This window comes from Bufo gargarizans, chromosome 7, assembly GCF_014858855.1.
Source record: "Bufo gargarizans isolate SCDJY-AF-19 chromosome 7, ASM1485885v1, whole genome shotgun sequence".
NCBI lineage: Eukaryota > Metazoa > Chordata > Amphibia > Anura > Bufonidae > Bufo > Bufo gargarizans.
Genome location: NC_058086.1, coordinates 199112198 through 199125948, shown reverse-complemented (window position 1 = coordinate 199125948; position 13751 = coordinate 199112198). Strand labels below are relative to the sequence as shown.

Here is a 13751-nt window from a genome sequence, read left to right as displayed (position 1 = left end):
GGACAGTGTTATAGGGGATGTGTGCTATGACACATAGGGCCATGAGGGGGGCCAGCATAAGACATATAGCATCTTATGCTGGTCCCCCTCATGGCCCTATGTGTCCCCTCATGTGTCCTAAACTGCGCACATAACTGGCTTTGTGTGTAAAGTATTTTACTAGTGTGTGAAACAATCTTTCTCCTATTGATAACAGTATAATATTGATAACCTCTGTACTCACTGTCACGATGAATGCACTACAGCGAGTGGGAGCTGGCTGGCCGGCGCGTGACTGACATCACTTAGTAACGCTCCTCCCACTTCAGGAAGCAGGAGCGTTACTAAGTGACGTCAGTCACGCGCCGGCCGGCCAGCTCGCTGCCGTTCGCTGCAGTGCATTGCATTCATCATGACAGTGAGTACAGAGGCCGGACCTGTTATCAATAGGAGAGAGCTTGTTTCACACACTAGTAAAATACTTTACACGCAAAGGCAGTTATGTGCGCGGGGCCCCTTTATATATAATCGCTGCATTTTCAGGTCTGCCAAATCGCCATATCGCATTTGCCAATTATCGCGATTCGATTATTTTTTTGATTTATCGTGCAGCCCTAGTCGCTACTGATCACCGCCCATCTACCGCTGCATGTCTCTGTCGCTCGGATAAAACATCTGGCGTTGGGGGTGGACAGCCAATAGCAGGCTGCAACAGGGACGATCCTCCCTAGTGTCACCTATGATGCTGGGGAGGCTTATCCTCGTCATAGCCTGCTATTGGCTATCCCAATCGATTCCCCACCACCACCACCACAAAACGTTTTTAAATGTGCAGCGGCGGCCGTGCGGGCATCATGAGCGACGGGCCGCTAACTTACATGAGGGGCCCGGGCAATACGGGGGACATTATCAGGGTTGAATAACCCCTTTAATCCCAATTAGGCAACCCAACAATATCCAAGGAAAACGCTAGCACTCAAAGTGCAAAAAGTATTTTCAGCCATGTTTCAGCTGAGATATGGTTGAGTAAACTTTTTGCACTTTTATTCAAGCCATTGGAATGCTGCAGTTTTCCTTGGATAAATATACACACACACACACACACACACACACAGTACTGAGCAAACATTTTAGGCAGGTGTGGAAAAAATGCTGCAAAGTAAGAATGCTTTCAAAAACAGGAGGTGTTAATAGTTTATTTTTATCAATTAGCAAACTGCAAAGTGAATGAGCAAAAGAGAAATCTAAATCAAATCAGTATTGGGTGTGATGACCCACTGCCTTCAATACAGCATAGTTTCTTCTAGGTACATTTGCACAGTGTCAGGGATTTTGTAGGATTATAGTCAGGTGTATGATTAACCAGGTGATCATAATCTTCATTTTTATATGTAGGTTGAAACACAGTCATTACCTGAAACAGAAACAGCTATGTACGAGGCTTAAAATTGGGTGAGGAACAGCCAAACTCTGCTACAAAGGTGAGGCTACGGAAGGCAGTTTCATGTCACAGGTCACACACCACGGCAAGAATGAGCAGGGCAACAAAACACAAGGTAGTTACACCGCATCGGCAAGCTCTCTCCCAGGCAAAGGTGTCAAAGCAGACTGATGTTTCCAGATGTGCTGTTCAAGCTCTTTTGAAGAAGCACAAAGAAACTGGCAGCACTGAAGACTGTAGACACAGTGGAAATTTAAAAGGGACACTGACAGGCCCAATAACCATAATTAGCTGTACATGTCCATGCACAGGTCTTCTAATGTGTATTAAAAACATATAAGTATCCCCCCTGTCCACATTATGAATACAGTTAACTCACGTTTTATAACCTGAACTAAAAACTATAACCTGATGCTGGCTGGGCGCAAGAGAAGCTGAAACCCTGCCCCTTGGGCAGAAAGAACAGCGATTAGTTCAGGTTATAAAACGTGAGTTAACTGTATTCATAATGTGGACAGGGGGGATACTTATATGTTTTTAATACACATTAGAAGACCTGTGCATGGATATGTACAGCTAATTATGGTTATTGGGCCTGTCAGTGTCCCTTTAATGCAGCAGATGAAAGACACATCATGTTTTTTTCCCTTCAAAATCAGAAAATGTCCAGCAGATACTTGTCTATCATGCAGTACCATAAAGGAGGTCTCTGATTGGCTTAAAATGTATTCTGCAGCAGGACAACGACCCCAAACATGTCATTATGAACTATCTTCATAATAAAGAAGAAAAGGAGTCCTGAATGTGTTGACATGGCCCCCACAGAGCCCTGATCTCAACATCACCCAGTCTGTATGGGATTACATGAAGAAACAAAAGGATTTGAACAAGCCTAAAATCCACAGAAGTTATGTGGTTCATTCTCCAAAATGACTAGAACAACCTCCCTGCCGTGTTCCTTCAAAAATTGTGTTAAAGCATACCTAAAATAATTGATGCTGTTATGAAGGCAAAGCATGGCATACCAAATAATAACTTGATTTAGGCCTCTTTCACACAAGCGATACCGATTGGCTCCGGATGCGTTCAGTGAAACTCGCACCATTTTGCAAGCAAGTTCAGTCAGTTTTGTCAGCGATTGCTTTCATTTGTTGTTGTTTTCCCCACGGGTGCAATGCGTTTTGATGCGTTTTTCACGAGCGTGATAAAAAAAAACTGAAGGTTTAGAAACAACATCTCTTAGCAATCATCAGGGACAAACGCATCGCACCTGCACTTGCTTCCGGATGCGATGCGCTTTTCACTGAAGCCCCATTTACTTCTATGGGGCCAGGGCTGTGTGAAAAACACAGAATATGGAACATGCTGCGTTTTTCACGCAACGCAGAACTGATGCATGAAAAATGTACACAGACGTTCACGTCACGCATTGCACCTGTGCGGAAAACTTGCTCGTGTGAAAGGGGTCTTAGCGTTCTCTTTTGTTCATTCACTTTGTATTTTGTGATTTGATAAAAAATAAAACAAAAAAAAAATCATATTTTTGAAAGCACTCCTACTTTGCAGCAATTTTTCCACACCAACCTAAAACTTTTGCACAGTACCATTATATACATCTCACAAGACTTTCTCAGTCTGTTTATGTGCCATTACTGTGAGTAGTGGCGCATGCATAAATGTATTCCTGATTGAATCCGAACCCATGATTGTGGCGGAAACAGGAAATGTGACTGTTCATCTAATCACTGGCTGCAGCGCTAATCAAGATTAGCGAGTGAATGGATAGGCGGTCTCATTTTCTCTGTCAAATGAGATCAGGAAGTAAAAACTAGTGGGGAACCTTGGAAGTGTCGGAAAATTGGTGATGTTTTAAAAAATATAAAAATTCTCGGTGGGACATGGCGCATGAAATAATTTTTGCATTATCATATCACCTCAGTATATCAGCGAGCATAATCCTAAAGGTTAACATATCAGCTGAACGTGGAAGGACTAACATTGCCACATCTTACATGCCAAGCACGCTCATATTTATTGTGTTTGAGCGCCCCAGTTTTTACACTGCACAGATGTCACTGTCCATGAAACGGTCGCTTTGTCTGAAGCTGCGCAGATTTCTTATGCAGTTGGCACTGAAGTAGAACAGTCAAAGATATGTCTGGCAATGACAACCATCAGACCAATATGCTCCATGGTAAGATCTCCTGCCTTCCAAGTTGGACTGCTCAGTCTGGGACCAGCTGCTCTGCTGGGAAATCAGGACTGGATGCTATGCACTCTTTACCCAACACCCCCTTCATCTCTAAAAACATTAACTCTTGCAGAGCCAGAAATGATGACAGAAGAAGAAAAGTTCCATGGAAAGTAAACCCCAAACATAACTGGAAGTTGATAAGAGACCTCCACACTTTTCACACTCTGTAATGGCAGTCTGCATTAAGCTGAAGAAAGATCATGCACAAGATGAAATCACACCAGCTATGTTATGTTCCATGTGTGTTATCCATTACTACCTTCAGCACGTGAAACTACTCAGGAATAAAGATTAAATTACAAAAAGCCTTGTGAAAGAATCGGCACAGCTATGTTAAATGAAGAAAGGAGATTTCTAGTCCTCCTTTAGCGGAGGTCCTCTATCTTTGAGGTAGGTTGACTGATTCCCTTTCAAAGATTGACCTCATTTACCCTAAGTTACACAGAGATGAATGTGCAGAGATTGAGAATGATCATGAAGTATATGCCACAGATTTCCATCTACAGTCAGAAAACAGAGTGCCACTTACCTGCATGTAGCTTATTAAATCAAATAACAGGCGGACAACTTGTTCTTCTGCAGCTAATGGCCTGCTAGCTTTAATGGAACTTGGATCTGAAAGAAGTAAAGCTTTCCTTATGCCCAATCGGAAGGCACACAACTCCTGAACTTGTGAAGGCTCGCAAAACAAGTATCTCAGAAAAGGTGTCAGCATGTTAATAGTAGATGGGTCATCCCTGCAAGAATATACAAAACAGTTAAATGAATGGATTGTTATTGTGAGCTATGAGAAAAGCAACGTTATTAAAAACGCGTGGAGAACTTTAAATATTCTACAGGTAAGCACTCATTTCTAGCTTATCTTGCTCTAGATGTTGGATTTCCAGTTATGACAGCATCTATAAAACGGTTTGCCAGATTTTCAAAAACAGTACCTAACAATATATTTCTGGGACAACCATTATAACTAAGTTCCATGGAAAACTAGTAACTTGCTCCAAATACCCAAAAATCGCTTAAAAACAAAATGGCCATGTTGAGGGGATAAATGTTACCACAGTTCTGCACTGTTTGAGGTAATGTGGTTTCAAGTTATGATGGCCCAAGAAACAGTATGTTCAAAGTATTGTAACCTGGAGCCATAATAACTTAAGGTGCCACTGTATTATGGGAAATGAAGGCCAAGATGACAAATGTTAAAGGGAACCTGTCATGTTGAACATGGTGTCTCAGCTACAAAATGTTATAGAGCAAGAGAAGCTGAGCAGATTGATATATAGTTTTATAGGCAAAGATTTAGTATACGCTGTAATTTAATCATTCATATCTGTGCTCATTCTGGGCTTTGAAGTCAAGGAGGCGGTCCTATCAGTGATTGACAGGCTTGCCACTATGATTGTGTATACAGTGATAGCTGTCAGTCACTGATAGGACCCCCTCCTGGACTTCAGGAATTTAAATGAATGAAATAGAAGTTATACTGAATCTTATCCCACAAAACTATATATCAATCTGCTCAGCATCTCCTGCTCTATAACGTGCTGCCTGCAGATTATTTTGCTTTTTATTGTGATAGGTTCCCTTTAAGGTCCATCTACTATGCTACGGTTTCTGAGATGCACACAGTAGAACGAAAGACAGAACAAAACACATTTATGAAAAACGTCAGCTTGAACTAGATTGAGAAAACATTTAAAGAACATGTAGCATCACAATACTCTTCTTCAAAATTTTTATACAATTTTTGGTTCTTTTAAATAATAAACTACAGGGATAAAAGTATTGGGATACGGCTCTTCTTTGAACTCAGATGTTTGATTCAGCTCCATTGCGACAGGTGTATAAAATCCAGCATCTAGCCATGCAGTTTGTCTTTACAAACATATGTGAAAGAATGGTTCGTTCTAAAGATCTCACAGAATTAGAGCATGGTCCTGTAATGGGATGCCACAGATGTCAGTTCAATTAACTTCTTCCCTCTTAGATATTCCATGATCAACTGTGATATTATTGTAAAGTGGAAGTTATGATTACAGGTGTTGTCTGATTAGACATGCCCAGACTGTCTACAACTTTTAGCCTACAGCAGGGCATGTGGGAATTGTAGTTTTACAACAGATGGAGAGCTGCAGGTTGGCCATCCCTGATCTAGGCCCTTCTGACATAGCTGTTAGGAGGTGTTGGAAGCTCACATGGCGAACAGGCTCCGAGCGGCCCAGACAGACCATGAGAAGACAGGATCGTTTGATCCGCCGACAAACATGAGCAGTTCACACAGTTTTGCTGTCTACTATCCAGACAAAGGTGCACTTTCATTACTCACTCTTGTCTCTGCCTGGACCATTTTCAGGCACTTGGCAGAAGGAAATTTGGTGTCACAGCATCCATTACTAGTCCTGCCATTGCCTTCATTTGCAGTGGTGTTGAAAACAAGAAAACTGGACTACTACGAAATGGAACCGTATCATATTAAGAGACAAATCCAGTTTCTGCTTGGGATCCCACAACAGTCGGATTCAAGTGTGGAGGTATGGTGGTGAGCGCTTTAATCCTGCCTTTGCTGCAGAGAGACACATTGCCCCAACCAATGGTGTGATAATCTGAGGAGCTATCACATACAACAGTCGGTCATCTCTAGTATTGATACGAGGAACACTAACAGGTCAGTGATAGGCGCAGGACATCCTACTGCTACATACAGTACAGACCAAAAGTTTGGACACACCTTCTCATTCAAAGAGTTTTCTTTATTTTCATGACTATGAAAATTGTAGATTCACACTGAAGGCATCAAAACTATGAATTAACACATGTGGAATTATATACATAACAAAAAAGTGTGAAACAACTGAAAATATGTCATATTCTAGGTTCTTCAAAGTAGCCACCTTTTGCTTTGATTACTGCTTTGCACACTCTTGGCATTCTCTTGATGAGCTTCAAGAGGTAGTCATAATAAAACAATGGCTGTATGTCCATTAGGACCTAAAAGGCTGCCTGTTAGGGTAACACTGACAGGCATAAGATATAATAACATTATTTTTAGGAATCCAACAATGCCCCCCCATATGCCCGGGCCCCTCACACAGACAGTACTTACCTCGCTCCCCGACACCTGCGTTGCTTCTGATGCCGGCAGGGGCGTTGCTGCATCTCCTCATGGCGGGGACTGGGGGCAGCCAATAGAAGGCCGCGACGGGAACGAGCCTCCCTAGCATTGTGGGTGACGCAGGGAGGCTCGTTCCAATCGTGGCCCAACGCCGGGGAGCGAGGTAAGTACTATCTGTATGAGGGGCCTGGACAAATAGAGGGGGGGGGGGGGGCATTAGAGGTCTTGGATAACCCCTTTAAAGTCCACAGTACGTTTACTAGTGTTGATTAAACAGCAGATTAGTTCCACTGAACTACAATGGAGCCAAGTCACGTATAAATCCACTGGCCGATCTGTGGCAGAAATCTGAATATACACAGCAGCACAATAGTCACGGCAAAAAAGGCAGATCCTGAATACAGTGCACTCATAACTCTGTGCCCGCCAGTTCTTCAATCACTCCTATAAGTCAAATGGCGCACACATTTTCTGACAGGTGTACAGTCCTGCATCTGAAACACACTGCCCATACCTAAGGCAGCCATTTCAGCTAACAGACCCACTTTAATTCATATATTCAAACAAAGCATTGCAGTGCATTTGCTGAAAATTAAAAGACCGCAACACACCTTCAATCACCAGCTCTATTCAACAAATACATTAGGAGAAAACGCATGTAATTTTGAAATTTATCTTGATTGATGTGTAACCTTTTAGCAGCTCTCAAGTCCTCAACATTACTCAGCGCTAATATTTCACATGCTGTCATGCAGAGGAGTATGATTCCAAGACAGCTCTCAGGCGGCTTTGTAGATTGTGCCAATTTGCACAATATATGTGAAGTTGATTTTGGCAGCTTGTGACAATAACACGGCAGTAGCTTTCAGGGCCCCTCCTTGTTATCCCCCGGCTGTGTACACTACTCCTGCTGTCACTGTTAGGTGCATATGTGAAGCCTCTGACAAGGGAAATGAAGCCAATAGTAACAAACCCAGGCATGTAGTGCCGAACATATCGAGCATTTCCCTCTAAATAACCATCCCCTGGTCTCCTGGAGCTAACAATAATACATTTACATAAAGGCACCTTCAGGTATTTTTTAGTGCAAATTAATATGCAGATTCTATTTTTTGCGGGATGAGAGGGCGGTTTTATTGGCACTATTTTGGGGTGCATATGACCTTTTGATCGCTTGCTACTACACTTTTTGTGATGTAAGGGGACAAAAAATAGCTTTTTTTACACCGTTTTTATTAAAAAAATTTAACTGTGTTCATCTGAGGGGTTAGGTCATGTGGTATTTTTATAGATCAACTTTTTACGGACGCAGCGATACCTAATAAGTATACTTTTTTTTATTTATTTTAGTTTTACAAAATAATATCATTTTTGAAAAAAATTATTTTTTTGTTTTAGTGTCTCCAAAGTCTGAGAGCCATAGTTTTTTTTTTTCTGGGCGATTGTCTGTGGCCAAATATAATTAAACTTGGGGAAGGGGATTATAAATTTATTACTCCATGGAAGTGTGGTACTCACTGAAGCAACCGTCAATGCAGAGGCCCGGATGATCGGGGCACGTGTCACACTGAGTGGTGGTGTCCTTCCGTAGCCCCCTGCTGTGACACACACTGCACTTTTTTGGGGACCGTACCTTCTCTCCAGCATGGGGGACCACACCTGGAAAATGTTGGCCAGGGACAATCCAGGCGCCTCCAGTTCCCGAGGTACTCCGGCCTGCTCTTTCCCGGTCAGAAAAGATCAGGGCCTTGAAGACTGCCTCATAGAACTGAAGGAATGTCCCTGTGTTGCCAGCGCTCAGGAACAGCACAAAAGAGTTGTACAAGGCAACCTGCACCAAGCAGACCGCAACTTTTTTGTACCATGCCCGGGTTTTGCGCATGGCATTGTATGGCTTGAGAACTTGGAGATCAACTCCTCCCATATACCGATTGTAGTTGACGACGCAATCTGGCTTGAGGAACGTTGCCGCGGTACCTCGCACAGGGACAGGGGTCATGCCGTTACAGTGAATTGTGGTCAGTGCAAGGACATCCCTCTTGTCCTTATATCTGACCAGCAACAGGTTTCCACTGGTAAGGGCACGGGTCGCACCCCTGGGGATAGGTACCTGGCGGGGGTGGGTAGGTAGGCCGCATTGATTTTTCCGCAAGGTCCCACAAGTGGATGTGGATCTGTCGGCGAGGGACTCGAACAAGGGGATACTAGTATAAAAGTTGTCCACGTAATGGTGGTAATCCTTATCTAGTAGTGGGTATAAGGTCATAAGGTCCCACACAAGTTTCCCGCTAACACCCAGAGTGGGGGGACATTCTGGGGGTTCAATACGGGAATCTCACCCTTTGTACACACAAAACTTGTAAGTGTACCCTGAGGTACTCTCACAAAGTTTGTACAGCTTTACGCCATACCTCGCCTGCATAGAGGGAACATACTGGCGGAAAATGAGTCTACCCTTTAAAGCAATGAGAGACTCATCAACCGCGACCTCCCTTCCAGGTACATAAGCATCCAAAAATTTGGCCCCAAAGTGATCGATGACCGGCCTGATTTTGTACAGGCAATCATAGGCAGGATAATCTTGGGGGGGACATGCTGCATTATCTGCATAATGCAGGCATTTCCGAATGGCCTCAAAACAGGAGCGTGTCATGGCCGTACTGTAAAGTGGGGTCTGGTAGAGGACGTCCCCACTCCAGTACAGCCTGACCCTTGGATTTTTGACTAGGCTCATGTGCAGCACGAGGCCCCAAAACGTCCTCATCTCGGCTGCACTGACCGGAGTCCAGCCACCGTCCCTAGCCAAAAAGGAGCCCGGGTGTTGAGCAATGAACTGTTGGGCGAACAAGTTAGTTTGCTCCACCATGAGATTCACAAAGTGGTCACTGAAAAAAAATACTAAAATAGTCGTATTCAGTGAAGCCCACTGTCTCCGCCTCCTTGGGGGCTCATCATCATCGCTAGATGATAGAGAGGATGCGGATGACAAGAAGAAAGTGGGGTCATCCTCGTCCTCACTGGGGCTCTTAGAGTCAGAGGCAAGCTGGGCGTATGCCTCCTCGCCCGAGAACATCCAGCGGGCCGTAGGGGTGTGGGTGTGTGTGTGCGTGGAAAACTTTAGTGTGTGTGTGGGGGCATGGGTGTCCGTGGACTTTGCATTAAACCTAACAGGAAAAAAAAATGAAAAAAGAAAAAATTTAAAAATTTTGATCTGATTAGCGGGGGGGGGGGGGGGGAGATGCTCTAACAGTGGCCAGACGATAAGAGTGCCGGCCACAGTCAGCGTACACAAAAATAAAATAAAAAAAAATGCTCCCAAAAAAATGTGTGGGGGGATGGTCAGGAGGGCAAGCTGCAGCACTCCTGGGGGGTCTAGGGTCACAAAGCTGTGCTGTGGAACCCAGACATTCGATCAGGGTGATGCAACAGTAAAACTTTTTTTTTTTTTTTTTTTTTTTTTTAACTTTCCCTGAATATCCCTGCCTAACCTAACCTAACCTTTCCCTAAAGTACCTTTTAGTGCCAGATGGCACTGTGGACGGTCAGAAGGTGGGTGCTGGGCACAGATCCGACGCAGGCTGCTCTCTCTCCTCACTCCTGGACACAGGATGGAGGAGGAGAGGAAAGCTGGGTGGCGTTAACCTCCGCCCACGCAGCCAATGCAAGCGATCCTGAGAGGTCATGTCACCATCACCTCTTAGGATCGCAGGATGGTGATTGGTGGTGTATTACCACCCCACCGACCACCATCCTATTCCAGGTTATCGGGTCACCAGAGACACGAATAACCCGTAAACGCAGCAAACCGCAGGTCTGAATTGACCTGCGGTTTGCCGCGATCGCTGATACGGGGGGGGGGGTTGTGACAGAGTGCCTGCTGAACAATTTCAGCAGGCACTCAGTTCCGATCACCACGCGCCGACAATCGTAAACACACATGACGTACCGGTACTTCATGCGTCCCCAACAGGTTAAGGACCCCATGTCTTTAAAAGAAAGTGCATTAGATCCTTTAATTTTGAAAGGGACACATCCACTTTTGGACAGGAGATTAACAATGCTTTGTTCTCTTCACTAAGCGAAGTGTACGTCTGATTGTTTTTGGAATAAATAGCTTCCTATCTGGAGCCTTCCATTCCCTTTTTATCAATTCATGCGTGTTTTTATGGACTTGAAAAACTATTTTTCCTCTATTCCAGTCCACTAAACATCTCATCTTGGACTGACCTTTGAACCTTCTTATCTGAGAGGTTAATGGTCGCTCTGACCTCTTTTATCAATTCTTTTGTATCCTCAGAGGAAAAAAGAAAACTTTTGAATTCCATATCGGACCCAGAGGAATCGATTGTAAAACGCTCAACACGTGAAAACCAATGCTTCCCTATAGCCCTGGTTCACACTTGAGCGTTTTACAGCGCGTTTGAACGCGCTGTAAAACGCCCGACACATAAACAAGTTCTTGAGCTTTTTTTGGGGCGTTTGTCGCGCGTTTTAGCTATAGACTCATTGGACAACACTGCAGTCAATCACACAAACGCGCGTCAAACACGCGTTTACTATTGCAAAAACCGTGCGACAAATACGCGCGTAAAACGCGCATCTCAGAAACGCTCAGGTGTGAACACAGGGTAAGTGTCTGGTCACCACATGGACCTCCACGTGCAACACGCAGAGCAGGAGGCAAGGAGGAGATGCCCGGTACTTTGCAGACCCCCCAGCACTTCAGAAACCCAACTAGGGAACTAGTGTTGCTTGCTTTCCTTATGTGGCCAAGGCATAAAAGGTAAAACAATAAAAAACAGCCGCCTCTGTTTGCCTCCACAGACGCGGATCCATAGCAACTGCCATGAGGAATAACTCGTCTCCCACCTGGAAGGGACAGGAAGACACTGAGGAGGAGCTGGAGGAGGGTCAAATTTATTCTTCCTGTCCCTACCTGGATGGAGGCGGGTCATCTCATGGTATAACGTCATGAAGGATGAAAGGGAAAAAATAGAATATGTAAAAGACAAATAAAAGCATCAAAACTAGAGACAGAGAGATTCATTTCCAAAGAGTAAAACTAACCCTAAAATGTTCTTCAATTATATAAATTGTAAAAAGTATAAACCTGAAAGTGTCTGCCCTTTACATAGTGATGAAGGGCGAGTTCACGGAGGAAAATAAACTGTCAGATGAAATGCAGAATGTAAAAGTAAAATTCCTATTAAAAGTGTCCTGTCTGACCCAGAAAGTGCAGCGGCATCTTAAAAAGATTAAAATAGACAAATCACCAGGACCAGATGGCATACACCCCTCTATCCTAAGAGAAATAAGTAATGTTATAGACCAGGCATGCTCAACCTGCGGCCCTCCAGCTGTTGTAAAACTACAATTCCCACAATGCCCTGCTGTAGGCTGATAGCTGTAAGCTGTTCAGGCATGCTAGGAGTTGTAGTTTTGCAACAGCTGGAGGGCCGCAGGTTGAGCATGCCTGTTATAGACCATTATTTCTGATATTTAAGGACTCTATATTGACAAGCAGTGTTCCACAGGATTGGCACATAGCAAATGTGGTGCCAATATTCAAAAAGGGGTCAAAAACAGAGCCCGGAAACTATAGGCCAGCAAGTTTAACATCTGTCGTGGGTAATCTGAAGGTTTTCTAAGAGATGCTATATTGGAGTACCTCAATGAAAATAAACAAATAACGCCATATCAGCATGGCTTCATGAGGGATTGGTCAAGTCAAACTAATTTAATCAGTTTCTATGAGGAGATAAGGAAGAGTCAACGGATATTATATGTCACAGTGCGGTTCACTGTGACAGTTGTCCGTGTAGGCTGGCTGCATGTGCCCTTGGGTACTGGTTGTAACCTGTGCAGGCTTGTTGCTTGGGGCCGAGTGCTGGCTGCGGTGTCAGTGAACTCGCCTGTGTAGGTTTCTCTCCCCGTGTCTGTATGTCTGCTGTGTCACAGGATGTTGGCTTTCCCCGTGATGCTTCTGTTTGTCCGTGTCGGGTGTTGCCGTGCATTTTGGCTGCCAAGTGCAACACCTGGTTCTGTACCTGCCTGTCTTTTAATCTGTACTCCAGTTCTAATGGGGTTATCTTCCCCTGTCTGCTGTGCCGGGTGGGGCTTACCATGTGCCTCGTTACCCAGCTATATAGACCTGTGAACCGTGGGTCTGCGGTCAGTCTTGTTTGTGCCTGGCTAGGTGTTGCACCTCACTTCTCTCCTGGGGTTCCTGATACCCTTCTGCGTGGTGTCACCTGGTTTTTCATTGTTAGTCTTTGTTCATCTGTACCTGCTCTGTTCTGGTGTTTTTTGCCACGTCCTGTTCTGTCTGTACCTGCCCTGTATTATGTTATGTTATGTTTCTAGTCTGTCCCCTGTTCGACTAGCAGTGTGTAATTGCGTCCGATAGCCTGGCAGTGCTTAACTGCTTCCGCTTGTTGTCTGTTGTGTCCCGCCTTCGGAAGAGGGTTCCTGTGTTCCCGGAGGGGGAATGCCCATTATCTGTCTATGTGCAGCTTTTCCTAGGGCCGCATAGCTTCTATTGCTTGCGGCGCAGGTAACTGCTTCTGTCTCTGCTCTGCCTGTTCTGTGCAGCTCTTCCTGGGGTTACCTTGCTTCTATTGTGCTTGGGGCGCAGGTACCTGCTTCTGTCTCTGTTCCGTTCTGCTTGCCTGACTGTGGACTCAATGTACTGTCTGTACCTTGTCTGTTATCTCCGTGCCGCATTATCCTGCTGCCACTGACTCTGTTTACGCTCTGGAGTAGCCCCTGGCAACTACCCTACTGGCCTAAGCCTATCCTCACCACCTGAGGCTCAAGTAAAGACCAGGAAGCTGCTGTAGGTAGGTACAAGGGGTCATCATTGATGGTAGGTATGTGTCACTGAGGTTCCTGGACTCTGTGAAGTAAGAGTCAGTATTTTCATGTGTCAGTGGCAGCTAATGCTGATTGACACTTTTTCTATTTAGTAT

General features: G+C 44.6%; 1 protein-coding gene across 1 annotated transcript in view; it reads right to left on the bottom strand.

Annotated features, from left to right (window-relative positions):
• The window catches only part of FOCAD (focadhesin), a 226511-nt gene that overhangs the window by 152833 nt on the left and 59927 nt on the right, over nucleotides 1-13751 (bottom strand). The window contains 1 exon segment of the mRNA XM_044300978.1: nucleotides 4204-4411. Coding sequence (XP_044156913.1) covers nucleotides 4204-4411 — 208 coding nt within the window.